This window comes from Labrus mixtus, chromosome 14 (genome assembly GCF_963584025.1).
Source record: "Labrus mixtus chromosome 14, fLabMix1.1, whole genome shotgun sequence".
In the NCBI taxonomy this organism is placed as follows: Eukaryota; Metazoa; Chordata; class Actinopteri; order Labriformes; family Labridae; genus Labrus; species Labrus mixtus.
The window spans coordinates 7,935,344-7,962,684 of NC_083625.1; the positions used below are offsets into that span (position 1 = coordinate 7,935,344).

The window sequence follows — 27,341 nt, forward strand, 5'->3', positions numbered from 1 at the left end:
AATCATGGTTACCAGGTATCTCTCTGAAGAAACACTGACGAGAATGAGGTCATCTCCCACCCTGACCTTCTCTCCTTCTGACCTTTGTTTGGAGGCTGGGTGGATGGTCCACCAGCAGGCCTCCCCTGTGACGGACAAATACGTTCAGAATACATAAAATCTACATCTTTTATTTGTTTGACTTCATGTCCAGAAGAGTGCACAGCCACCTGTGGAGTCTTCCTGCAAGCCCACATCAAAAGCCAATTTGTCCGTCAGTGAGCGCGAAGTCGTCAAACAGCTCAAGTACTGCCGTATAAAAAGAAGGAATAACAAGTTAGTGATGTGTGATGAAATGCATGTTAAACAATTTAGAGAATAAAAGATTGTGAGGAAGAACTGCAGCACAGAGAAGCAGCCACATACTCTGTAGTAAATGTGCTCACCATGCTGGAGTGAGTGTGCTTGAGGAGGATGGCATGTCCGTACAGCAGGGTTCGATGGCCTCCACCTTGGGATGACTAGAAGAAGAGGCCATTATTAAATGTGCAAAGAATGACAGAATGCTGAACATTTGAAACCCCTTCAATGTGCAAAAGAAAAAGGAAAAGCCTAAAATAACTACTAATTGAAATCCTTTGGTGTTATTTTCTCATTTGACTGTCAGGTATTTTTTCTGGGTTTAAAAAGGAAACAATTTCTGAACGGAGACATTAAGCTGAAAGAGACAGACATCGTTTTCAAAAGACAAAATAATCATCTTAAACTGAGATTTATGTAACCTGACGTGACGAAAATCTGTGTAAACTTTGCTAGCTGTCAAGTTGTTGCATGATAACATGATGCGGTTATTTAAAGTAGTGGCTGTGCACACATACCCATTTGTCCAAATCAACAGCCTATGGTTGGGAGGTGGCAGAGTGAAGGAGCATGTTGAGTCAGAGAGAAACAAGAATGAGTTTCAGCTGTTATAAATATATACAGCATGAGAACACTCCTTAAAAGAAGCCTCTTTTAACCAAACTAAATGTGTCTTACCTCATCCACAGAAGTGTTGGACAGCATCTCCTGTAAGGCCCGTACAGACAGGGACTGCTCCAAAATGAAGCAGCAGATAGCGAGGTCTGGAGGGACATTCTAGAAACACAGATTAACCAGAAACCCTGTTAAGTATCAGCAATTTGAAAAACTCTTGCCGAGAGTAGATTAATGATATAACGTGCACGGTGTCCTTCAGCTACCTGAGCATTTGAGGTGGTCTCGAGGAAACACAGACGATTCCCGAATCCTTCACAGGACAGACACAGCTTGATCTGCTCCTTCAGAATAGCTGCAGTGCACTGTAGCACCACTTGATCATCCTACAGAGATAGAGATTGAGGTGATGTTGCGGGTAAACAGAGCAAGAAGGATTGTCAGACAACGTAGATCCTCAAATAGATTTTCTGACAACTCTTGGGCAAAACAATAATTCATGTTAATATAAACTAATTACATATTTAGAAAAGGATGCTGTACCAACAATGGTTGTGGTTCTAAAAAAAATGAGATCCTCTTATCTCCTAGTGCTACCCAAGGAACCAGAAATCACTGCAGGAACACCAGAGACAAAGTCTTTTTCTTATCAAAACTTTGCCCCAACATTACCTATGAAGAAACTCAACTGCTGACAGTCAAAGATGTAGTTGTTTTACGCTTGATGAACTACACACAAACAGAGATGAGATGGTAGCTTTCACATTTTCTGCACAAAATAAGGTTAAAGAAAAATGGAAAAATTGCATGCAGCTACCAGTGAAGCCACAAAAGGCTTCTGAAAACATCTCTCCAATATAATACTCTCCGGTGCCTGCAGGCACACTTTGATAGTTAGTTAATGAAATGATTTATTTTTGTGCCCAGTCTGCATGAGCTTACAGGACACTAGACAAGGAAACAGATGAGAGCAACATGAGAGGAAAAGAACAAACACATCAGAACATGTCAAACAATGCCAAAAAAAAAAATATTAGAATAATTCAGCTCCAGAGCAAGGTGATCAACAAAGTGTCCATCTACACTGTTGGACAGCATGTAGCCCAAACTGAGCAAGCTGAAGCTCTTTGTGTGTAAACAGTCACTGAAGTCTATCTTCATCACATATTAAAAAAATATTGACAATTTTCCCGAATTTTAGCGGAAAAGCTGTCATTTAAAAATTCTGATAGAGTGGACAATCAAATATAAAGTTCCTCTCTTCCAAAGTGCACAGAGGACACTTTCTATCCTCCTCAAGAACTCACTGTAAACAACCTGATGATAAATGAATTTGCTTACAACAGCATTTTTGTTTGAGGCCTCTTTCAATTCATAGACTTAAGTTGCCATGTATTAGTCTAACAGATCAGATTAATATGACACTCAGTGTGTGTACAAGAGCGGCATTACAAGCTGAATGTATTCAGAGCAGGCTATGTACCATGGGAGCAATAAAAAACAAACAGATGGTGTAGATGTCTGATTGTATCCCAGCAGACTGAAGAGACTTTTTACTTGGGGCAAAACTTAAAAAAAAAAACACAAAATCAGCTTTTTCTTACACAGCTCTTTCTAACTTCCACCTGTTTCTTCCTGTTAGGGTATTTCTCTGTGCATGCTGTCTGTCCTTGGCCAAGCTCTAATAACCCCGCCTCTCTGGCGTCAGACACCAGCCACTCCCCTTCAGATCTCTATTTCAGGCCGCTGCACCTGCTGTTCACACAGCCCTTTCGGGAAAAGCAACAGATATTTAGGATTTGAATGCCTGGACAATAATTGGCCCACATTGTGCCAACTCGACAAAGCTTTAGTCATCTCGCTGAAGAAAGCGAAAAAGTACTTTCAGTCAGCTGAAAAACTTAATTGTTTTTTGTTTTGATCTGAAAATTCTTCTGGTTTATCTTCATGTAAGCACATGCCAGTTTGTAACAAGATGCTAAACAATGACACAACAACATGTTATCATTTAAGTAGAGAGACTTCAAGACGGTCTTGAGAGACTCATTTAGGGTCTGCCTTGTCAGAGTAGTTTATAAAACTGTAAACAAGATTTATGGCTTGACATGAATTGCTGACGCATAATTGACTTCTCGAATATCAAATTAACACTAAGACTGAAACAAATATCCAATCCAGTGTACAAAATGTACTAATACATTGTAGAAAAAGCCCGAGCACAAGTGGAAAAAGTGCACCCGACAGTGCTGGAACATTAAACTCAATTCATCAAAAATATGGAGAATATTTCTCAAATGGACAATCGGAGCACAAGAAATGAAATACACATTTATGAAGTCTCTGTCGTGTTCTGTTTCCTGTGCAATAAGATGTATTTACACAGGCAGACACAGCGACAGACGGGCAGACATAACATGATGCTTTGAGCAATGTATTGAGTTCACACCAGCTTCCCTGTTTTCCTCAGAAGGTTTGTAAAGAGGTACACCGACCTGGTGAACCCCTATGTGCCTGCCCGAGCCCTGCGTTCTCAGGGGACGGGTCTTCTGAGTGTCCCAAAGGTCAGAAAGAAGACAGTTGGTGAGCGGGCTTTTCCTTTCCGTGCACCGACACTTTGGAACAGTTTACCTCTGGACATTAGGCAGGCTTGTTCTGTTGAGGTTTTTAAAGCAAAGTTATGGACCCATCTGTTTACTGTTGAGTATGAGTCATGATTTCTCTGTATGTTTTTTCCTGTATTTTAACTGTATTGCTTTGTACAGCACTTTGATTTAAAGCGCTTTATAAATGAAGTTATTATTATTATTATTATTATTATAATTATTATTATTATTATTATTATTATTATTATTATTATTATTATTATTATTATTATTATTATCATTATTATTATTATTATTATTATTATTGTTGTTAAATAAAATCGGAAATGATGTTTTCCAAACCAGCACTGGATAACAAACATTATTAGAAATACTCAAAGTGGTAAACTTCCCACATGGACTGAAGTAAGCAGGTGCTGAAATGGGCCAAGCTTTAAACCTGTTAATCCTCACACACTAAATATAGAATTCAGCCGAGTTCAGGGTGAACAGCGACAGACTGACAACTCTGGGTTGCATTGTTTACATATTTTACTTCACAGCTGTGTCAAGTCCTTTTTTTAAAACAGGGCCTTTGTTTTTTTTTCTTTAAGATTTATGAGGCTTCTTAGTCGTCGCAAAACCCTCACTGCTCGGTGAATTGTAGCTCAGGGTGGCTGCCTGGGGGCTGGAGCGGATCCCAGCTGTAATTGTATGCTCACAGTCACACCTATGGGCAATTTAGAGATGCCAATTAACCTAACCTACATTTTGGACATGGAGAAGAGGCCAGAGAACCCGGAGACATCTGACACCGGCAGGGAGATAACATACAGAAAGGCCCATGTGGGTTCAGGATCAAACCCTGACCAGTGCAACCACACTGAAGGATCCACAATGTATTACAAAGTGGATACAAGAAAAAGACTTTCAAGTAATTCTCTTCCATGTCTAAAGATAATCAGTAGCTGGCTAATAATGACATCAGGGCTAGGGTTACCAGGGTCTAAAGAAGCTCAAGTGTCACTATGTGGAACGTCTTCAATGGCCGAGTATCAACGCTGACCATCCAAATAGAGGGTGTTACATACAGTAGACTGCCAGCAAGGCCACAATGCCCTTCTGTAGGCTTGGCCTGCAGATCTGAAGAGGTAATCTGATAGCTCCCCGATGAGTAAGGCGGCAAAAAATAAACTGATGTAAAATGATTGTCTTATAAATAAAAGTGAAACATCGAATAATAAATTAGGTGGCAAAAAAAAAAATCACGGTCAAGCTACTGAACTCTGCCACGCATTTGGAAATATAGTTATTAAGTTACAAATTGGATGTGGGGCTAAACATAGAAACCATGTGGATTTGACCGATGCGACCATCTAAAACTTTATACGGGGAAATGTTCTCTTACACCACGCACAGTAAGAGAACAATTATGTTGATCCAGTAGCTACCAATAGGAGTGTCATGTAAACAGCTGAGAAAACGTACACTGAAGGAGTCGACCGCCATCTGTACCAGTAATTTATTTACATGCAGCATGAAAATTACAAGGTATCTCTGCAAATAAGCAAATTAGGAGTCACACTAACCCCCCACACTCGAAATAAGAAGACAAAAAGGTAGCTGGAGATGTCTGTGTAGGTTCTCAGTCATCCAGGTCGGGGTAAATTCAAAGCTGTAGTGAGGTGGTCATTTTTTGAAACACATCACTTGAGTTGTTCTAATTGGTTTTTTTTTTTTAAGTACAGAAAAATGACAGACACATTTTTTTGTTGAATAAACAAAAAGCGTGTTTGATTGATAGTCCTAATCTGAATGTCATGGTGATACATGACAGGAAACTAAGAGGACTCTAAGAAGTTCTGCTGAAGACTGACAACCCATGAAACCTTAGTCATCTTGTAACTATTCAAGATAACACACACACAAAAAAAAATAAGCCACTTTCCGGCAAATCACAAAGCACTTCACCATTGGGTCCAGTAGTTCACACTATCATTCAAAGTAATAGATTATTATTTTGGGATGTTTTCATCTGGAATTATAATCTGAACCGCCTCAAACACAACCCAGAAATGAACTGGTTAATTCTGTGGATTTTCACAATAAAGTTCCAACCATGATGTGTTTTCTGTGAAGTGATAGTAATCTTGATGTCTGCACTAAATACAAGATACAGAAAAGGAAGTTTGTGTTTACTCTTTAAAGAAATATTTCATTGCACTTATTGCTTTTAAGGTGTTAGCGTTTCAATGTATACTGTTTTCATGTTACTGTTATCTAATTGCTATTCATAATCTGTTATGTCTGTGTGTCCACTGCCACTTGGCACCAGCAGTTTCTCTCTCTCTGACAAAACAGTAACAGATCGGGTAACCATTGGGATATAAAAAGACAACAATGTCGACAAAGCAGCCACCTGTCTTTGTCAATCTGTGCTCCGTGTATGTACAGAAAGTAACTATCAACTATCTGTCCTGAAACAACTATTTAACACTCAAAGGTACTTTAGTTTTCCTTTTTTTTTTTTTTAAATCACAATAACCTTAAAGTTGTGCACTGTTTTGGAGAGGAGTTCAGCATCACTTACCGTTCGCAGGAACTGAATCTCTTCCTCTCCATCTGCACCTTCTGCCATCCTCCCAAGGCATTAAAAGCAAAACCTTAAGAGAAAAAGGGGAAATGTTCTTCTCTCAGTCCTGTCAAATCCAGGGGCCTATATACCCACAACATAAGGCAGGGCAATGTGTGTGTTAAGGTTTCTGAAGGGCAATGTGGGTCCTGTGTCTCTCTCTGGCTGCGAGGCAGACAGATTGACTGTTCATTCCTGTTCATTACAACATCTCAAAGAGGTGGAGCAAACTGACCAAGCTGAACCAGGCATCCAAATGTTGCTGACTGGTTGCATTTAAACCATTGTACTTGCACTGGTGTGTTACATTATATACGAGAGCTAAATAAAACTACAACTTTCCTCTTTCAACTTTGGAGTTGTATTAAAGAGAACATTATTTTATATGCTTCTTTAAAGCTTCCTCCTCATACAGGCGAGGTTAAAGCTTCAACCTCACTTTCACCCTCACATCTCACACTAGAGAATTTTTTTAATTAAATTTGTACATAATTTTAATTATCTACAATTTAATCTTTATAGCAGAATGTCTGTGTTTTCAATACATGTGATTAAAGGGCATTAAATAACAAAGTTAAAATAAATTAATGAGAATGATTAAAACACCAACACTTAAATTATTAAAATAGGGCAGCAACTTGAAATCTTTGTTCAACTACAATTATATTTGTATGAACTATTTAATTTTGTGTTACATTTATCAATACCTTTTGAGATTATTATTTTTTTAACAGGCTCTAATGCAAATACACTGAGTAGTGATATACGTATGCTTTCTGTGGGTAATGTGCATGTAGGTTGGTATCAAACACTCTTGTCATGTTACCTTTATAACTAACTCAGGGATGGGCAACAGCAAGGGCCACGTTCATTTAATTCTCACTGCCAGAGGGGCCAAATTGTAGGATACAAAAACGATTACAGTCAATTTTGTCTCAAATTTAACTCAACATATACCAGTGATTAAATATTATTATGGACATACTTCTGGTTTTCATGATTTCATGGCATATTTAGTCATGTTTTCTTCGTGTTCCCGATTAATTGATGTGTAAAAATTGACCTGAGGGCCACGTTGAGGGTTGATGGGGGCCGCATGTGGCCCCCGGGACGCCAGTTGCCCACCCCTGCTCTAATTTATAAACTAGCCTAAATCCCGGAATTAGCAATGAGCTCACCTGTAGCCTATGGTCGGTCCATCTGATTGAGTGGTCCGCCATCCCTTGTCCTGTTTGTTGGGAGTGTGAATTTTGGGAGAAGAGGTTAAAGAAATGAAAGATAGAGGGGGGGGGAGAAAACTCACTTCGGTTCAAGTAGCAATTTGGGTTAAATTGCACTGTTTTAATAGTAATTATATTATTAAAAAACTGAAAAGTTGTTCAGAATATTAATAAATATTCATGCACATTCTCGGGAGTTTCCAGTGGAGGGCAGCAGAGCGCATGAGACGCGGTCCAATGGTCGTTTCAGACGAAGAAGAAGAAAAACGGTGCGCCGGAGAAACTCTTCCCTCTTGATTTCCAAAACAAAAAAAACAAAAAAAAAGCAGTGTCCCGTTAAGGTAAGAACTGGAACAAGCTTTTAAACCAGGCGTTTTATCGCAGTTATTACGTATAGTGACCGACATAATCCTGTTGAAACAGGCCCCTAGTCGTTGAAATCAGCTGTTTTAATAACAGCTGCTCCGCTTAGCTCGACTAGGAGCTCTACGGCTTCCGTGTTGACATTGGTGAATGCTTGCCTGTCTTTTGAAGCAATGAACTATCAGACTAATTCAAACGATAAAAACAACAATATTTGCATGCTGCATAACTTAAAGTCAAAAACGTGTAAGAACTGCTTTGATGTGTCCGTCTGCAGAAACGTGTAGATTGCTTTAGGGGAGAAGAATGGATGCCCTCAGCCACATGCTTACAGACCCCCTTGAACCAAAAGAAGAAAACGATGGCCAGATCACAGAGGAATGCATGCTGGGAAACTGTATAGTGAATCTTCCAGAGGACCTACTTGAGGATGTGAGTTTTTTTTTTGCTTTTTTTTTTCATTGTAAACAGTTGCAAAGCACAATGTAGATGTTGATTCAAGATTCAGGATTTGTATTTGTCACATGCTCATACAGATGTGCAGTGAAATGTAAGGACTGTTCCGCAAGGCCATGCAATAAACACTCAAATTACTAACACACATATACAGTAAAATAGAATATAATGTCAAAATAAAAAATAATTATTTGAATGTACAAAATATTAAATATAGAATAATGTAAATGGTGTAAAGTGTCCATACAGTTGCATACATTTATGTGGTTTACGTTTCGTTTTCAAACAGCCTGACATCTTCTTCTCCGTGATGAGTGAAAGCACCTGGACTGACGTGCTGTCAGAATCCCAGAGGCAGCACCTTCGCCAGTTTTTGCCCCAGTTTCCGGACGGCGGTGTTGTGGAGCAGGACAGCGCCGTCAGCGACCTGTTCAACAACAGAGATTTTAACTTTGGAAATCCCCTTCACCTTGCACAAAAGTTTTTCAGAGGTATCTCAAAAAAAAAAAAAAAAAACCTCACGAACTCAAAACTGTACCCTGCTGCAGGAAATTTGTGAAGTTGTTCATGAATCTTAATTTTCTCATTCTAGACGGATATTTCAACCCTGAGGTGGTCAAGTACAGACAATTGTTTGCAAAGTCCCAGAAAAAGCGACAGCTGTGCTCCCTTCAGCAGTATTACCACAGACTTTTGAAGCAGATCCTTGTCTCTAGAAAGGTACTTTTTTTTTTTTTTTAAAGTTGAAAGTACCAGGCAGCCACGTAGCCATTTGCAGTCTGTCTAAATGTTACTTCTGTTTTTTGTTTTTTTTTAAGGAGCTGCTGGAGTTTGCAGTTCACAATGGTCTGGACTTTCCACCCAAAAAAAAGTTACCGACCAAGTCTCACGCTGAAATGCGGGAGTCTAGGGTAAGAAGACGATTGAACAGGATAATAAAAGATGTCAAAGCTGAGTGTGGGGACAGCAATGCCTCGTCGGATGATGAAGGTTAGTCCAGTTTTCATTTCCTATCTCTGCCATTAAAAATACTATTTAATTCTAAAAGACATCTGACAAGAACATTCTCATGTAGGCAATAATATAAACAGTTCATTTGTTAAATATGTAGTGTGAAGATGAAAATAAAGTCTAAAAAATCAACAAGTCAAGTAAATATACAGTTCAAACAGATGAAGCTGCTCAGTGTATGTATGTGCACAGGTACATTTATAAGACTGACCTTACCAGTGCTATTGCTTCTCCCCTTCCTGTGATTGCGTACGCTTGCAGACAACTCGTTGTGGAATCCAGCACCGCAGTCGCCGTCCTCTCCGACGCCGACTGTTTCGCTCAGAGTTCTTCCGAGCCTCTCCACCCAAGACATGAAGACTGCTGGTTGGTGATTTCTGCAGTATCCAGACGATGCGTAACAATTAAGCAGAATACCGTTCACCGCCACTTGTTTAAAAAAAAAAAAAAAAAAACATATATTTTTTTAATTCTTTACAGACAAAATTGAACCAGGCGAGCGGGACTTAAAGGCCATGATACAAAAACATAGAGAGAAGAGGAAGCGACAGCCAGTAAGGGCTCTCAAGAGTTAATAAGATGCATGATTCAGTCTGGTTTTGTGTGGTATAATATGACTAATTATTTTATCTCTCAGGACCACCCAGATTTAGTCACCACAGATATCCACCTCGGAGATGTACTGTCCAGAGCAAATATCGGTCGGAAGGGGAGTGTGTGTAAGTCAATTCATCTTCTTTTTTTTTTTTTTTAAGTTTTTACTTTGTTTGATTTCTTGATTCACATTCACATTTTTCTGTTCTGATGTCTTCCAGCTCTCTTTGATCTGTGTCTGCCGAAAAAGAAGTTGAAAGATGAGAGAAGGAAGAAGAAGATGAGGACAATAAAGGTGGAATCTGAGGATCCTTGTGAAACTCTCGCCTCTTCAGAAACCCAGTCGGCTCCGCCTGCAAACATCGTCAACTCCCTGCCGGACACACCGTCGACTCCACTGACCAACATCAAGGAGGAGTGAGTCTAATATCGTGCTAGTGATGAGAATCATTTCAGAATTTTAAAATAGTTATTTATAGATTTATTCACTTTCCTCTGATCTAAAACAAAATATCCATCGTTATTACAGGATTGTGGAGGAGTCTCAGAGCAGTCCGCCTTCTGTTGAGGAAATAGCTGTCAGCTTCTTCAGTTTGTTGGAGAGCATCTTAAGAGCAGAAAACCTGACCAGTACTCTAATGGTATGCAGTCGTTACAGGGTCTCACATACACGTCCTAAAAGTGATCCAGATTCTCTGATACAACATTACTGCGCCTCTTTATTTTGTTTAACAGTTGGAGGACAAAGTTCAACTGTGGCAGTCCTCTCCAGCCAGCTCCCTCAACGCCTGGTTTTCATCTGTTCCATGCTGGTCGGACTTGGTTCTTCAGGCACTGCAGTTTCTTGCGGGAGAAACAAAAGGTAGGCAGAAGTGGCATTGTTAGACTTTATCTTTCCCCTCCTGTTGCTCGTGCATTTTCCCCCTCACACTCTGGTTTTGCTTTCTAGATGGCATGATGGCACTCCCGAGTGGCTTTTCTCCATTTGTGGAATTTTCTGAAGAATCTCAGCAGTGGAGGTGGATTGGTAAGATTGATGAACTATTTGAAATCCTTGTCGATGTGGTGCTTGATTGTAATGCTGAAGATTGAAGTAATTTATTGTTTTAGGCTCCACTCAGGATACAGAGAAGGATCTCAGTGCACTCTGTCAGCTGTGGCTCGACTCCAAAGATTTAGTTGTGAAGGTAGAACAATTATTACATTCCAGACATAATTTGACTCGCGTTTTTTTGTACGCTGCACTACTACATTTATGTTTTATGTGTTACTAAATTTAAGCTGGCTTTTTTTTTATCCTTCACAGACAGAAAATGAAGACATGTTAGAGATCACATCTCCAACACGAGTGTAAGTTTTTTTTGTTTTTTTTAAAGAATTACAAACTCTAGATCATTTCTAAAAATGTTACTAGTTTCTTAGTTGATCAATTGGAAGAATAACTTTAGCTTATTGAATTCCACCGTGGAGTAACATTAGCGTAAATATCTCATCTTCATCTGGCAATCTTTGAGCGCAAAATATTGTGGGGGGGCTTAGTGGTTGGTGTAAGAATTGGCTTAGTTTGGTTTATATAAAAAAAGAAAACAAATAATTTCTTGATAAAAGTATTAGTTAGTTTGATTAGAATAGAATAGAATAGAATAGAATTACTTTATTGATCCCAAACTGGGAAATTGTGGCGTTACAGCAGCAGGTTGTCCAAACACACAATATGAGTAAAAAACACAATGTTAGCAAATCTAAACACAATATAATATTAAATACAAAGTAAATAAGTACTAAAAAATATCAGAACTAAGAATGTGAATATATACAACCAGGATTTAACTAAGCATTACTAGTCTTAAATAGGAAGATTAAATATGGAAGATTGAATGTAAATGTGCAAAAACAGAGTAGTAAATGGACAGTATTGACATAAGTTAAAGTGCATGAGTGTAGACATATTATAAGCAGAAACTATTCAATATAACGGCGAGTAGACAGACAAATGAAGTGAACATGAGTGCAGGGATAATTTGTAAATTTAACATGTGCAGAACAGATTACAGTATGGAGAGACAGATATTATCATGATGACAGTTCTCTGCTCGCATGAGGTGAGCTGTTGTACAGAGTTATGGCCTTCGGTAAGAAGGATTTCTTGTATCTGTCCTTGTGACAGCGGAGTTGTATCAGTCTGTTGGAGAAGCTGCTCCGCTGTTTGTCCAGTAGGGTGTGCAGAGGGTGATCAGGATTATCCATAATGGATAACAGTTTGTTCAGAGTCCTCCTCTCTGTCACCACTACAAAAGAGTCCAGCTTGCAGCCTATCACAGAGCAGGCCTTCTTGATGAGTTTGTCCAGTCTCTTAGTGTCAGAGGAATTTGAAACCTTACTTCATCAGACTGAAGCAGTTTGAGTTCCTTTTTTAAAATGATTTATTTAACAAATGGATTCACATTATACTCAGCACTATATGTAGCTTGATAATATTTTTACAGACTGGCTCTAACAAAGAGGCCTTAACATTGGTTTAATTATTTACAAATGAACATGAGAAACTTTGCTTTCGATGCTGCATAAGGTTGAAGGACAGAAGTAATTGCACCAGTTTCTTATCACAAATGTTCAGAATAAAATATCTGATAAAACTAAAGTGCGCACACCCAGGCAAAATGCATACAAGGTTCAGGACAAGGAATTTACTAACTGCAGAAAAAAAAGGTACGCCCCCTTTTCGGACCCCAATGGGCAGTTTTATTTGAACAGTACGACAGTTTGATCTAAAAGCGATCGCTTGTGGAAGATCTTGGAGATCAAAAGGTTGCCCTGTTAGGTAGCCGAACAGGGTGTGGACCTTCTACCTTTTTTTTTTCCTGCAGAATAATAAGTCACTTGCAGTGTCAGAGTTGTTAAACTTAACTGTCTAATATCTTTCATCACGCAGTTCGACAGATTATGTGGTGCGGCCCAGCACTGGAGATGAGAGACAAGTGTTTCAAATCCAGGTTTGTTTTTGCAGCAACATCTTTTTCTCTTTTGCCTTGACATGAACTCCGTAAGCCAACGCAGTTTTTGTTTGTCGATTAGGAGCAGCAGCGATACAACCAGCCACACAAGGCCTTCACCTTCAGGATGCATGGCTTTGAATCCGTGGTGGGGCCGGTCAAAGGGGTCTTTGATAAAGAGATGTCCCTCAACAAAGCCAGGGAGCACACACTGCTCCGCTCAGACCGTCCGCCATATGTCACCATTCTCTCTCTGGGTTAGATCTTCTGATTCACTCTTCATTCTAAGGCTGTGGGGTGTCACTGATTTACGTGTGTGCAAAGAAAAGGAACAACAACGAACTGATTTCTTCCTTCTGCAGTGCGTGATGCTGCGGCCAGGTTACCCAACGGAGAAGGGACGAGAGCAGAGATCTGTGAACTGTTGAAAGACTCACAGTTCCTCGCTCCGGATGTCACCAGTGCACAGGTGTTATATTATTCCCATTTTCTCTTTTATTCATTCAGCTTGCCCTGACCTGATTGAAGTTTTTTTGCGGGTCCTATGGTAACATTTCCTTTGAGTAAGGACCTTTTTTGTTTGTTTGCTGTTCTAGGTGAACACAGTTGTGAGTGGGGCTCTGGACCGACTTCACTATGAGAAAGACCCCTGTGTGAAGTACGACATCGGTCGGAAACTTTGGATTTATCTACACCGCAGTCGCAGTCAAGAGGAGTTCGGTAAGCAACTGGAGAGATTAGAGTTTTAGGGATGAGCGTTCACCCTTATAGGTTTCTAAAGATTCCTTTTGTTGCTGTTTTTGATACAAAGCAGCATGTTAAGAACTTATAATCATACCTTTATTTGAACTTCAATTACAATTTCCTGTAGACCCTTACCAATCTGATTTACTAATAGAAATGTATAACAACTTAATTTCTTTCTTTCTTAGTTGATACAAATCAAAGGTTAATGTTCTTGATATTCAAAGTAACTTTGATAAAGATAAATGTTAATTTAAAAAAATGTCTCTTCCTCTCAATCAGAGAGGATCCATCAGGCTCAAGCTGCTGCTGCCAAAGCAAGAAAAGCTCTGCAGCAGAAACCCAAACCTGCATCCAAGCCTGTGAGTGCCATTATATACTGCAGACATTCCTGAGCTGTTTTTCTGTATATAAACCGCTGTTGATGCTTTGCTACTGAGAAGTTTATCTGCGTCTGGAAGCTAAATCTATCTGTTGATAATGACGCTCACATCCTGTTTTATGTTTCAGAAGTCTGGAAGTAAAGATGTAGGCAGTAAAACTCCTGGATGTCTGGATGCTGGATTGGATATAAGCTCCAATCCCATGTCACCGACGCCTACAACTCCCACCCAGAACACACCTGGAACCCCTAAATCGCCCGTACCCTGCGCAGTCACAACTCCAACAAAGAGCGGGGTCTCTGATGCTATAAAGGCCAGCCCAGGGTCAGTGTGACACACGTTTCTTTTTTGTTCTTTTCAATAATTTACATTTATTTTGGATAGTTTTTCATGTACTTCTCTCCTGCCTGTTTGCGTCTCCCAGTGTTCTTCTCGTGTCCCCTCCCTCGCTGCCTCAGCTGGGAGCAATCTTACCGAGCAGCCAGGCCGGTCCGCCAATTTCCCAGCCAGTCACGTCCCAGCACACGGCCCGCCTTGTGAGTCACCTGGCGACTGCCTCCCTCCCTCAGGTACGAGTCGTTTCGGCTCAGTCTGGTCTGGTGTCATCAGCTGGAAGTCAGCAGGCCACACTAGTGCACCAGACCCCTCACCATATCAGGATGCCGGTGTCGGTTTCAACAAAGGGCATTTCACAGGTAACCACATTTAGAGTTGGGTTCGTTGTGTAGCATATTTTATTTTGATGACGTGTGACGTCACAACAATAGATTGAAATGTTCCTTTAAATAAATGCATGTCTGATCTGTTTCTGTGAGTCCCAGCTGCTTTGTATTTAGTTTTTTGCCCAGTCTGGATCTAACAACCAATAAGGATTAGTTTGCAGGGAACCAGCCAATCACAGCAGCTGAAACTAGCACCAACCTGCTTAAACATTACTTGTGTTAGTAGCTCTCTCTCTTTCTCTCCTCACCTCAGTGGTGCACACTCTTGTTCATTTTTAACATGTTTTGGATCATCCGACATAACCAGCCGAATGGAACAGACAGTTTGCAGTGATAAAAGTTGGTGTGCATGTTTAGTGTATCATTAAGTCACAGGGGCTTAGTGGAGTGATACAAGGAGAGGCGTAATGTTTGAAACTGAAATGTTCAGGTTTCTTAGTGCTGCTTTAATATTGCCCCCCTTTTATTGTGTTTTTTTTTTTTCTTTTTTTACAGACCGTGGTATCTGTGCCTCTGAGGGGTCAGTCTGCTGGTAGCCCAGTCCAGGTGCCAACTTCCCTGTCAGTGTCTGCTGTAGCTGTGGCCAAACCCCAGACTGGATCGTCTGGTAGCCACTCTAACAATCCCGCTTCCCCTGCTGTGCTGCAAGGAGTCAGCAACCCAAATATTAAACAGGTGAATCATTTGGTTTCAACAGGGATATTTGGTCAGCTTTTCTGTTTACAAACACAGAAGCCTCCAAGTTATAAAGTTGACCAAAAACAGTATATCCATATCCGAAAGTGTCATATTATTTGCCATGTTAAAGATCACAAGATTTCATGTTTTTTCCTTTAAAGGTATCCATCACAGGCCAGTTGGGAATGAAGACTACAGGAGGAGCAGGAATTCCAATCACAGCTACAAACCTGCGAATCCAGGGTAAAGATGTACTGCGTCTCCCACCCTCCTCCATCACCACAGACGCTAAAGGCCAGACGGTGTTGCGGATCACCCCGGACATGATGGCGACTCTTGCCAAATCCCCAGTTGCGACGGTCAAACTCACCCCTGAATTCCTGGGAAGCGCCGCCTCAGGCGGCAAGAGCATATCAGCCACTCTCCATGTGACGCAGTCCCACCCTTCACCCTCCTCTGCCTCCAGCACGACATCCTGTACGGGTGACATACAGACCTCTAAAGCTGGCACTGTTACCTCAGCTTTGTTGAAGGCTCCAGGAGACACCGCCATACGTCTCATGCCCACATTGGCGGTTACTGTGGCTGACCAAAAATCGAGGACCTTCACCACCATGAGCTCCCCTGACAAGAGCGCCGCCACCATTCGGATAATGCCCGGCCTTGGCGTCATTCCACAGAAACAGGGTCAGACTATTACCATGACAACCACCACAGGCAGTAAATCGCTCACAGCTTCTACGTGTGCTAATGTAGTGACCATGGCTGCCAGTGTTGTGGCTGGTGCTAAGGGGATCACAGTGGCTCCAGGGGTTTCATGTACACCTCTGACGCTCGGAACGGCTACAGCCACAGTGCGGCAGGTCCCTGCTACAGTAGTCACCACACAAACAGTAAGAAAAATATCATTTTTGTACTCAAAGTAAATTGAAGATTTTTCTGTGTTAGAGTTGGCTATCACTCCCTTTTGCACATGTGTGTGGTTAACTTTGGTGATGGCTGTAGGGCACTAGAAATAATACTATTTAAGTCTTCATTTTTTTTAAGCCCCATATTTAAGAATTTGGAGCTAAGAATGTAAATTTTAGTCATTTGGGTCAAACCCTTTTCAGGTTGCACATATAAGAAGATCAGCCTCTAGAGGGTAGTGTTGGACTGTCAGACTGTGTTGTATCACTTCATTGTCTCAATTCGATGTTTCTTGAGGGAACATCATGTTTCATGCAGTTTTAATGCCTTAGGTGTGTTATTACATTTCATAATGATACACTGGTAGCTTACATTACAGATGATTTCACCAACTGCTCACAAAGATGAAATTAGTTTTTTATTACAGAGATCATTCATAGTGTCATGTCCTAAGTGATGTTGATGAGGGAAGGCGTCTGAGTGTTTTATTGTTCTGCTTCTGGAACAACATGTTTGTCGAGGTCCGTTGTTCAGGTGATGAGATATCAAGCATGAGAAGAAAAAAAACAGCACCTATAGTGGAGGAAATAAGGTTGTCACAATTTAGATACTTTGATGCTTTTGATACCAGGTGTTTTAAAACCATACAGTCTCTGTTATTAGATCAGTAGTATCAAAAGAACCAAAGTAATAGAAGAAAGTACAGATCAAAGCTGCTGGGAGAGAAACTGTGGTCCATTCATAATCACAGCCAGGCCTTTGCCAGGTCTGGTTTCTTAATTCCTTTTGGAGTCTCATAAAGATGCGAAAGTTACATGTATGTCTCTTAAACATGGACAGCGAGCAGAGGACATGACAGCAGAAGTCTCACGTCTAAACTGCACAAATATATTGGCAGCGTTATGTCATTGAAACATTGCTAATGTATGCAATTTCTTGTAATTACAATATCTTAATTTGAGGTGCCTAGGACTTCTATTTTTGTTGCTGCGGTATCGAAACTGGTATCATTTTAGTTTGAATAGTATCCAGTGTTTCCCCTACCATTATATTGGAGGTCCTTGAAGGTCAAGTAAAAAAAATAAATAAAATAAAATTGTTATTTTTTTAAGATTTGTTTTTGGGCTTTTTGTGACTTTATTGTAGAGATAGGATAATGGATAGAGTCCGTAATCAGGGAAAGAAGTAATTTAAGGATACCTTTCCGATAGAAAAGGACAGCTGTCATTAAAAGTAACGCATGAACACCAAGATTCCTTCAAGTGTTTGTGTCGGCGTGTCGGCATGTCGGCGTGTCCCCCCACCCCCCCAATGCTGTAAACCTAGGGGAAACACTTGTATCGTATTGAAGTTTCAGGTTCTGTGATGACAACCTTAAAAGGAAATCCATGTAACCACCGATGCCTTCATTTACTGTATGCATATAAAAAGCTAACCTTCCACAAACCGTTAACTTTGGTGTGTAGAGAACAGACCTGTGATTTTGTCAATTTCCTGGACTAAAGTTGCTGTTCATAAACAGTAGTGGAGATTTGGTTGCATGAGTACCAGGAATGCACTGCAGGCTGACTATCACCTTCTGAGTCCAGGACTCTAAGGGAAAACTTTTTGGTGAAATGGAGACTTTTAGTTTAAAAAAAAAAGATCCCTGCCCCTGCTCCCTTCCACCTGCCACTTAAGGAATCATAGTGTCCTTCATCAGTTTCTCCAAACTTTGAAGTCCCCTTCCACATGTGGATCCACACGGAGCGTACGCGTACACTTAGTCACGTTCATGTCTTAAATGATTGCTCTTTGTTGTTTATTGATTTCCTGCACTTGTAATACCTTGTAATTAACCACTCTTTCTGTAAGTCACATGACTCACCGTTGTTCTTTTTTTTTTTTTTTGGCTACACCACAGGGGAAGTTACCTACACGGATAACTGTGCCCATTTCTGTCCTCAACCAACCACTGAAGAGTAAGAGTGTGGTGACCACGCCCATTGTGAAAGGAAGTCTGAACACAAAGTAAGTGTCATCATCCACTCTGTGTAGATTTTTCTTATAGATAAGTTATCTTTCTAAAACCTTAAGATTCCGCTGTGTATTTTAGTCAAATGTGTTCCTGGATTTAATGCTTTGAAGTTTGACCTCCATTTGCCTTTTCTAATCTAAAAACAGAAATACCCTTGTAACTATGTGTATCTGTTGTTTATGTTTTCACTGTAGTGGCAGTTTGGTTAATCTCTATATATTTATCCAATGCATTTTATTGTATTTGACTTTACAGCCTTACATTTGATTGGCAGACTGATGTCGTTTTGTGTCTCTTTCCTCTCTTTTCTGAGCAGTATCAGCAGTCTGGGCAGGAACATCATCCTGACCACCATGCCTGCTGGAACAAAGCTGATTGCAGGAAACAAACCGGTCAGCTTTGTCACAGCGCAGCAGTTTCAGCAGCTTCAGCAGCAAGGGCAGGCAACACAGGTTAGCTCATATTTCCTCTTTTTTTTTATTGACATTGCACATTGATAGGTTTTTGTCAAGAAAAGGGATTCAAACGTTTTATATTACTAATCAGACCTGCACACTCAATCGCAAATTCCTCATTATCGCTACATGAGCAATCACAGAGAATGGATTTAGCCCAATAAATAAGAAAAACAAGTTCGATGTTCACAAGCAGAGCTTTCTCACTCGGCACGTTTAAATTCTACCCATTGGATGGTGGCATAGGGCTTTTGTTTGATGCAGTAAGATGAAGCTCAAGTTACTTTTAAACTACCCTCTGATAAACTAGTGTCAATTTAGCGGTAGAAAAAATAACTTTTGGGATTTATTTTCTATTCAGGAGTGCCATGTTGAGAAACACAGGTAAGGGCAAGTTAGGGTAAACATGAAGATCAGCAGGCAGACATTGAAACTAGGAGTTATAGCTCCTCTGCATTTGGTATTATTTCTTTGTTTTCTGCACTTCTTATTGTCATGCTAATACTGAACCGTGTAATTGCACATCACGTATTTTCTCATATCGTGCAGGCCTAATATGTAAACGTTATGATGACTACTACTACATTGACTTTGAATTTTGGGATTAGAGTCATTGTGATAATAAACCCTTAGACCTACAATAAATCAGTTGTGGTTTGAAAAGCTTCACTTCAGTTTTAACTTGTTTATCTCCTCATACAGTTCATTTTGACAAAACTGTTTTCATGGAGACTTAAACCGATAAAGATCATCCCGAGACTAACTGTCTGTCTTTCCTTTTTCAGGTCCGCATTCAGACTGTTCCGGCGCAGCAGCTCCAGCAGCACATGGCAACTGGCCCCCCGAAATCTGTGTCCACAGTTGTAGTGACAACAGCACCTTCGCCCAAATGTACCCCCGAACCCCCGCCTGCACCTCAACAGTGACCCAGTCCAGTTATAGGTTTGACACAATACAAGCGTCTGTGTTTAGTCAGTGGAGTCCTTTTGTTCTCTGTTCAGGGTAACTTCCTTGTTCTATCCTGAATGAAGCTATTGTTATGAAGGTGTGTCTTTATTTATGTTTAAATTAAATATGTTGCTGTTTGATGATTTAATTCAAATCTGCCAATTTATTTCGCTTGTTCTTATGGTCCAAAATAATGTTAAACAACTATCCAGGCTTTTGACAAAGCCAGGTCGCACTCTTTAAATAGAAATCCGGATTTCTTTTCCTTTAAAAACTTGTCAATTCATATTAAAAGTACAGTTCAAATTTGATGAAGGCTGTCAGTAGGATGTTCTCTTTGTCATTCATTTAAATGTTTTATAGTTTACAGTAAAGGAGTGGTACCTAATCCTCTTTGATGTTTTCAATGTCGAGAATTGTTTTTTTGTTGTAATCCATTATTTCTTCTCCTATTGGCTGTTTTCCATAATTCTCTGGCAGATCAGACATCCGTGCATTTCAGATTCAACTTTACAGATCTCCCACAAAGCTGATGACTGATCAGATTTATATCAGATTTTTTTTTTATATTTAGTATTTACAAAACAACAAACAAACAAAAAACATTGTGCAAAACAACAGTCTTACTCTCGGACACAGAGCGTCAACATAGAATATGAAATTACATTTAAGGGAAATTCGGAAGAACCATAAACGTGCATTTATTCTTCATCTGAGGCTTCAAGCAAAGCTTTCTGGGAGCTTGTTCCGTTGGAGGTATTTCGCATTCCGATCTCTATGTCTCGTCCTTGTCCTGAGAATCGCTTCGTTGTGCTGTAGGAGAACAGAAAAAAAAAGGCTTTAGGAAACAAGTGAACAACATAAGGATTACACAGGAATCCTACGAGCTTAATTAAGTTAACTTTGGGTTTAAATGTTCATTTCATTAATGTTACTGCAAGCAGTGTCTCGCATGGAAATCTAAGTTTTTGACCAAAGACCTAAACTGAGTCCACAGCTTGACTGTTGTTGTGTGAGAATCATTTGTCATTACTAACATTTGAAAAAAAAAAAAAAAAAAAAAAAAGGCAGCAGGCTCACAAAAATAGTTTCTGGAAAGAAAAGGCTTTTCATGTACCGTATGTGTTAGGTCGAGTTAAGAATTAAAAAAATTTGACCGTCCTTATTAGTATCTTACAGTGATTCTCTGCAACAAACCCATTGTACCTCTAAAAAGGAATGGCATGCTGACGTGCAGCTTCAGACATTAAAGCAAAACAGAGTCCTGTTTAAAAGTTTCAGACACTGTCTTGAAGAAATGTTAGTGGAACAATGATCTTACTGTTGAATATGCAGGAACGCACATGTAGCCTAGGCCAGAGATTTTTGAGGAGAAACTATAATTGAATCATTTCTTAAACTTTCTGTTCATTTCTGTGTCCTTGCTTAAAAAATGATTTAACATTTGACATTAGGAAAACGTAAAAACGCTCGTCATACACCAGGAGAACGGCCAATATAAGCAGTTATATCAAGCAGCTTCTTACTTTTCTTTTGCTTTAATCATAAGCAACATTTCTGAGCTACCTATGAGTGTGGACATAAATGACTTCTGCCTGTGATATAGGCAAATCACGATTCATCCTGTTTAGGCTGGTTGGTTCTCCGTGCATCGCCACAAAACAGACTCGTGTTATTGCAGCATTCCCGGAGTGGTTTAACTCGTCCTTAAACTCTCGAGTTTCCACCTTTTCAAGTTCTCTCTGACAATTAACATGACAGCTAAAAGATGTGACACTTACAACAAAATCACAGAGGAGATGCACGTGACCAGAAGCAGAGCCACGGCTACATGCCAACAGAAACACATTGTCACAAACATGATGTTGTTGTGCAGCTCCAGGTCCCACTTTGGTCCACTTGGAGGGTAGAGGACAAATCCAATCTGAAATGATAAAAACGGCTAGATCTATAAGATTGAACTCTAACATGGTTAAAAAAGACAATCTGCAGTACACAAAGTAGGGGTAAATATGACAATGGATTATTGACGTGAATTGATTGGTACAATTACCCAATCGCTTGTGCCAAGTAGTTGTATTTGTAAAAAAAAAACATTTACATACTGCACTGTCAACACATTTTGCCTGCCAAATGAGCTCACCGTGTCACTACTTTGTGACTTCTCACAGTTGCGAGTATGACATGAACGAGGGTAACATGAATGGATGAAAACGGGCCAAAGAGGAAGTTGACGGTGGGATAAAAGAAGAAGAAGAAGAAGACAGCAGGATAATGCCAGACAGTAGTGAAAAGAAGAGGATAAGAGGTGAAAAAAAACACCACATTTCAGTGACTGCTTTATGATCCTGTACTTTATGTTTTTTTAGGGGCATTGTGTAATCTATTGTATCGTTATATGATTGTCTTTCAGTATCAAAATTATCACAGAACTGGTGCATTGTGACAATCATTGTTATCATGGATCCCATGTTGTGTGTCGTATTGTCAGTTACCCTTACCTAAGCTTGCAATATGAAGCTCGCAGCTTTCAAAGGGCTCAGATTTTCGAGGCGATAGTCCTCTGAGAACTTATTGTGGAAACAGTGACATCTCCATGAATGCTCATGGGCACATTTTTATTGAATTCAAATTAAGTTCTCAGCATTTCATTTTTCGCTAATCACCTGATAGAACCACGAGCCCTGCAGGAAGAACAGGCACGACCTGAGCAGCTCCAAAACGATGTTGTCTCTTATGAACACCTCCAGCATGGTGCTCGCTGATCCACCGAACACAGCCACCAGCAGCAGGGAGTGAATGTGAGCATCCAGAGGTGGCCGACTGTGCACGTGGAAATAGAACAGAAACCCTGGAGGATGTGGGAGTCGGACATGAAAACACTTAGGGTCATATTTTAGATTCGAGTGCCCTACAAAAACCCTCCTAACTTGTAGCTTACCTTCAACAAACAGAGCCACGGACAGAGCAAGGCGGTCGACACCAGCAGGCACCAGTTCGGATGCAGTACTGACCACCAGTGCTATTCCAGAGATCCCAAAGAACAGGTACATGGTGCTGTGCTGCCAGTTCATCAGCTTCACCCACGAGTTTGTCTCCGTGTTGTAGAGGTGAGCGTGTGGGCCGTCCACTACAAACTGTTCAACCATAATACCTTAGAACGCAACAACATCAGACAAAGGTGAAGAATTAGGGTTTCAAGTTTGAGAGAGTTTGTGCGTAAAAGATGGATTAAGGGTAAAACTTACCAACAAATGACGCAAAGATCAGAAATCCCCCCTCAATGTACTCGATTCTTTTAAAGACAGGAGGCGTTATCTGTCTCCCTTTAGACTGGTTCGTCCTCCAGAAGTGTTGGAGAATGTGTTTCACTGTCAGCCAGAAGCCATAGAGCAGGAAAAAGGAGCCAGGGATGGCATGTCCTCCAAAGTTGGCCATCTTCAGGCCTGAAAACAGAAAACATTTACCTCAGTATCTATCACTGAAAACAGAAAACATTTACCTCAGTATCTATCACTGAAAACAGAAAACATTTACCTCAGTATCTATCACTTATGTGTCTCTCAAGTGACCTAAATGATACCTGAAAAACAATTTTATTGCGTTGATTCTTCTTTGAATGTGAGAGGACTCAACTTTTAGGTTGTAGTTCAAGCTCGTCCTTTTATTTTATTGTGTTTACAGCCATGAGACGATTACATGCAACAAAATGTTGGTCCAGGAACTAAGAGAGTATCTGACAGTGAGATCCATTGTCTCCATTGAGAAACGTGGAATAGTAGAATACATGATTAAAGGTTATGGTGAAATACATAAACTCGGTCAGGAAAAGTCGTCCTGGTACATTGAAAGAAATAAAATGTCCGATCATAAACTTAAATGTAATCAGCAGAACTACAAGTAGATAGATCAGAATCAGCTTTATTGGCCAGGTTTGCTTAAACACACAAGGACTTTTACTTCAATGAACTGTGCTCTCTGTGTCCAAAAGTATAACATTAAATATAAACAATAAACACAAAATAGCAATGACTAATATATATGAGACTAAATGAGACAACAGTGCAGTGGTGAGTAGTTCAAAAGATGCTGAAGTAAACATGATAATGAAAAATATAATGTTGTGACGGATTGGTTGATTTTCCTGAGGTAGAGTTTTTACAGTATTTACTTTAAAGGTGTGCATAGATTGATACCTTATTCAACCTCGTATGGTGCCCACATAATCTAATTTAATAATAATAATAATCTAGTTTAGTGATGTAGTGTAAATACAGATAGCGTATCTAAGGATCTACACACACCGGGAATGTGAAAACATTGACTACTTGGTTCAACAAGCTGTGTTTAATGTGATCATAGCTGCAGGCTGGAAGACAAGAAAATTGCTTGATCCACATAAGAGCCGCTCATTTACATTGCAAAGATGACATTCAGATCACACACCCAATCTTTGAGAGGGAACCTGTTGGTCTCAGGAGTTAAAAGCAGCAGTTTCTTTCTAAAGTTTAAGCTGCGTTTAGTTACCTTACTTCATTGTCATGGGTTAAATATGAAACAAAGAGCATGTGCTTTCAATCCAGACACACCTTTCCCTTATTAGTGATTTAAAGGATGATCCATCTGTAGTAAGTAACTGAGATTGTAAGTGTAAGGGCTTGTGCATGACACATGTTTGTACGATCAACATGATCAGTCAGACAAGTTTTTCTTGACTAGCCCTGTTCAACTTGATGGGACTACCCGGCAGGACTCTACCCAGAAAAACATTTTACTCTTAAACAATCCTCAACTTTTACACACAAATAAATCAACCGGCCTGTTTTAAGGAGGCAAATCAGGCCTGCAGGTAGGCGTAGTGCGCGTCCAATAGTTTAAATATAGCCTGCCCTTTCTTTAACATGTCACTTCCTCATAATCTCTGCTCACTGATAGAAAAAAGCAAATATTCATTGAAAGAAATTGTTGTTCCTTCTGCTGTTATATATGATGGCAATCAGTATGCACTTACCTTATAATATCCAATAAAATCCAAAAGGCTCACAGGATTTGGGACTGAATCAATCAAGTAGCTGTCAGAGTGAGGGTTAAGCCTGACTGTGTAAACTGTGCACACCTGCTACCTTCACCTCTCCTCTAACATCATCCCACAGCCCCTCCCATCATTGCCATTACTTGTGTGGCCAAGGGACGTCCTCCTGGGAAAAGGCTGTCACGTTCAGGCTGGAAAACAATACCTGACTCCACGTCGTGCTGTTAATTCCCAGATTCTTTTCAAACAAAGAAGTGTAAATGTGGAATAATTCTTTCAGGCTGTGAAAATAAGATGTAGAGCAATGTGAGCAAATTATTCTCCCTTAAATTCCTTTCAATCATATTGATTTTGTGAGTACTGAGTTAATGTGTAAGCTCAGGTCAAACTGTATGCTTAAGGAGAGGCATCCCAGCTGACACGCTTTCCATGAACTTTGCACTCATTTTCAACGCATCTTTATTGCCGTCATTGTCATGTTCACATAAAAAGCAGATAATTCCTCAGGAGAAGGTGGAGAAAAAAAGAGCTACTTCTGTTACAAAACGGAGAGTAGTACAAAAGTTATTTTCATTGTTATCATTAAGGCTAACATGGAATTCACTTGTTAAAATGATTTAGACGTTAAAAGGCAGACGTTAGTTTTGTGAATGTGGCAGCTATAGTATTTCACAGAATAACTTCTTCTCTCGAAACGGGTTCTCCGAAGAAGGTACAGGCGTCACCAGTGGGTCCTCTTTGGCATGAGTTTCACAGTAGGCCATCAGATCAGCCGCGGCTTTAGATACCTGTGGGGGGGAAAAAAAAGGTTGTGGTAGTGGGCGTCTCTAAAGAAGGAAAAGCATGTCACTGACATCAGATACTGAAACAAATTCAGCTAGATTTGACTGGAGGGGTTAGATTTGAAAAAGGTAGTGATCCAGCTGGTGCGTGACAATTTATATTTTGTGCGTGGCTTTTTCTTTGTTGCAAAGTTGAAGATTGATTACAGACTGAACGGGGCAAGTTTGGGAAACAGGAATGTGAGGAATGGTGCTTTCGGTTTGTTTAAGCTCCTGCGAGGAATTTCTACCTGGTTATGAAACAAACTGAAAGTAAGACTGGTTCATCTACAAGCTTCACAAACAACATACTTTCAGAAACAAGTAAAGTAGAGCTTTTGACTGTCAGAAAAAAAACAAAAAACAGGATGAGCTATTCTATCAGGACACATGAATTAAACATGCTCAGGACAAAATCAGCAAAGAGATAAGACATAACACTTTGCCTCCAAAGGGCAACAAAATCAACACAAACCAAAAGAGTTTGTGTTCATTCTGTTCCTCCTCTCAGGAGCTTTAACAAACCCTCGCTAAGTCTACACAACATTTTGCCAAACTGAACTTCCAATTATCCTGGGTACATGTACTTTCATGATGTATTGACCCACCATCATCCTCTCTATGTTGACCTCCAGTTTCAACTGTTCCACCGTCTTTCGAGCATCTGCAATCTTGGCCATGTTGTTGGACATCCTTCCTCTTTGCCACGAAAGCCAGGCAGCCTGCAGAAAACCATCAAATGTCGGTTTAACAGACAAGAAATCAAATCAGCCTGCGTCACTTTTAAAGATGTGGAAACTGATTGCGAACATGTCTAAGCTTAATGTCGCAAACAGTGTGTGACAATCAATTCTGTGCTGTGGAAAGAGTTTCAATTTGCTCGTTAATTCTGCTCCCTGTGTCTCAGCTGCAAGTGGCACAGGGAGGGTCTCGGAGGAGGAGGGCCGGGGGGAGTGGAGGGGGCAGAGCGGCTTCCCCAGGGGGAGGGGAAACTGCTAGTTGAGAATGTAAATACACCTTACATTAACTTGTTGCTCCTTCACATGTTTTCCCATAACCTGCAGATATAAATAATTTCTACTACGGCTATTAATCTCCCCGCCAGATGCTAATAATCTGCTCAGCTGCTAGACTGATACAGGAGATCAATCATGAGGAAAATACAAGGCAATAAAAGTGCAATTTATCCAAACAAATGTGCCTCTAAGTGTAAAATAAAGGTATCCACCAATCAACAAATAATAACTCTCACATGCTTGTATAATCATTACTTTCTGAATAGTCTGTTGATTTCAGCGAACCTGCAGAGTAAGTAGAGAGCTCAGACAGGGATGTTTTATCGATTATACAATTTGATTTAAATGATGACACGATTTCTCGAGACTTGTCCATAACTCATAATAATCCACAACGTGACTCACCGAATGACCAACAGCAACAGTTTGGCTCCTTGAATAAAAGTCCGCTTGCCTTCCACAGGGTCCCCACCGCCGCAGCTTACTGTAACAAATGAAGTGACATTAAAGATGAGGAGTGAAGCTTCAATAGGTTCCCTCCTACAAATAATAAGCCTTGGTTCTGCCCCCAGGATGGGCTCAGTGCGGCGGTTAAAGGCAGCATGTGGTGTGACCTTCATCTCTAGAGATAATAATACATGAGTTTGTGTTCTTAGATGGAAGATAAAACACATCTTTTAAAAGGGATGATATTTAAATAGTTTATAGTGTGCTTACTATAAGGATAAAAAACGATTTCCTCCCTTAAAACTAAAAGGACACCACACTTACGCTCTCAAGGGAATAGCAATGTTGTTTTCCATGACTTCAA

General features: G+C 40.2%; 4 protein-coding genes across 4 annotated transcripts in view; 1 reads left to right on the top strand and 3 right to left on the bottom strand.

Annotated features, from left to right (window-relative positions):
* LOC132988730 (ryanodine receptor 1-like) overlaps positions 1-6,174 on the bottom strand; it is a 49,452-nt gene extending 43,278 nt beyond the window's left edge. The window contains exons 1-7 of the mRNA XM_061056303.1: positions 6,127-6,174; positions 1,221-1,340; positions 1,018-1,116; positions 858-878; positions 426-500; positions 210-288; positions 13-125 (exon numbers count right to left, since the gene is read on the bottom strand). Of these exons, the coding sequence (XP_060912286.1) occupies positions 13-125; positions 210-288; positions 426-500; positions 858-878; positions 1,018-1,116; positions 1,221-1,340; positions 6,127-6,174 (555 nt within the window). The remainder of the gene's footprint in view (positions 1-12; positions 126-209; positions 289-425; positions 501-857; positions 879-1,017; positions 1,117-1,220; positions 1,341-6,126) is intronic.
* A 1,456-nt stretch (positions 6,175-7,630) lies between these two features.
* On the top strand, positions 7,631-20,474 carry nfrkb (nuclear factor related to kappaB binding protein). Its single transcript, XM_061054814.1, has 26 exons — positions 7,631-7,729; positions 8,029-8,183; positions 8,497-8,698; positions 8,800-8,927; positions 9,026-9,197; positions 9,480-9,584; positions 9,699-9,772; positions 9,856-9,937; positions 10,034-10,229; positions 10,342-10,453; positions 10,548-10,674; positions 10,762-10,839; positions 10,923-10,999; positions 11,119-11,162; positions 12,745-12,805; positions 12,888-13,062; positions 13,168-13,274; positions 13,402-13,525; positions 13,832-13,911; positions 14,060-14,256; positions 14,357-14,627; positions 15,150-15,329; positions 15,494-16,225; positions 18,145-18,251; positions 18,575-18,710; positions 19,499-20,474. Exons 2-26 carry the CDS (start codon positions 8,058-8,060, stop codon positions 19,637-19,639), a joined length of 3,834 nt encoding a protein of 1,277 aa, XP_060910797.1. The 5' UTR covers positions 7,631-7,729; positions 8,029-8,057; the 3' UTR covers positions 19,640-20,474.
* Positions 20,347-24,825, bottom strand: tmem45b (transmembrane protein 45B). The gene is made up of 6 exons (XM_061054820.1): positions 24,673-24,825; positions 22,910-23,107; positions 22,603-22,815; positions 22,328-22,512; positions 21,443-21,585; positions 20,347-20,474 (listed from the first exon to the last, which is right to left on the bottom strand). The coding sequence occupies exons 2-6, from the start codon at positions 23,097-23,099 to the stop codon at positions 20,363-20,365; spliced, it is 843 nt and encodes a 280-aa protein (XP_060910803.1). The 5' UTR covers positions 23,100-23,107; positions 24,673-24,825; the 3' UTR covers positions 20,347-20,362.
* Positions 24,826-25,187: 362 nt separating this feature from the next.
* Positions 25,188-26,383, bottom strand: gng8 (guanine nucleotide binding protein (G protein), gamma 8). The gene is made up of 2 exons (XM_061054821.1): positions 26,123-26,383; positions 25,188-25,481 (listed from the first exon to the last, which is right to left on the bottom strand). The coding sequence occupies exons 1-2, from the start codon at positions 26,204-26,206 to the stop codon at positions 25,353-25,355; spliced, it is 213 nt and encodes a 70-aa protein (XP_060910804.1). The 5' UTR covers positions 26,207-26,383; the 3' UTR covers positions 25,188-25,352.
* Positions 26,384-27,341: the final 958 nt, after the last annotated feature.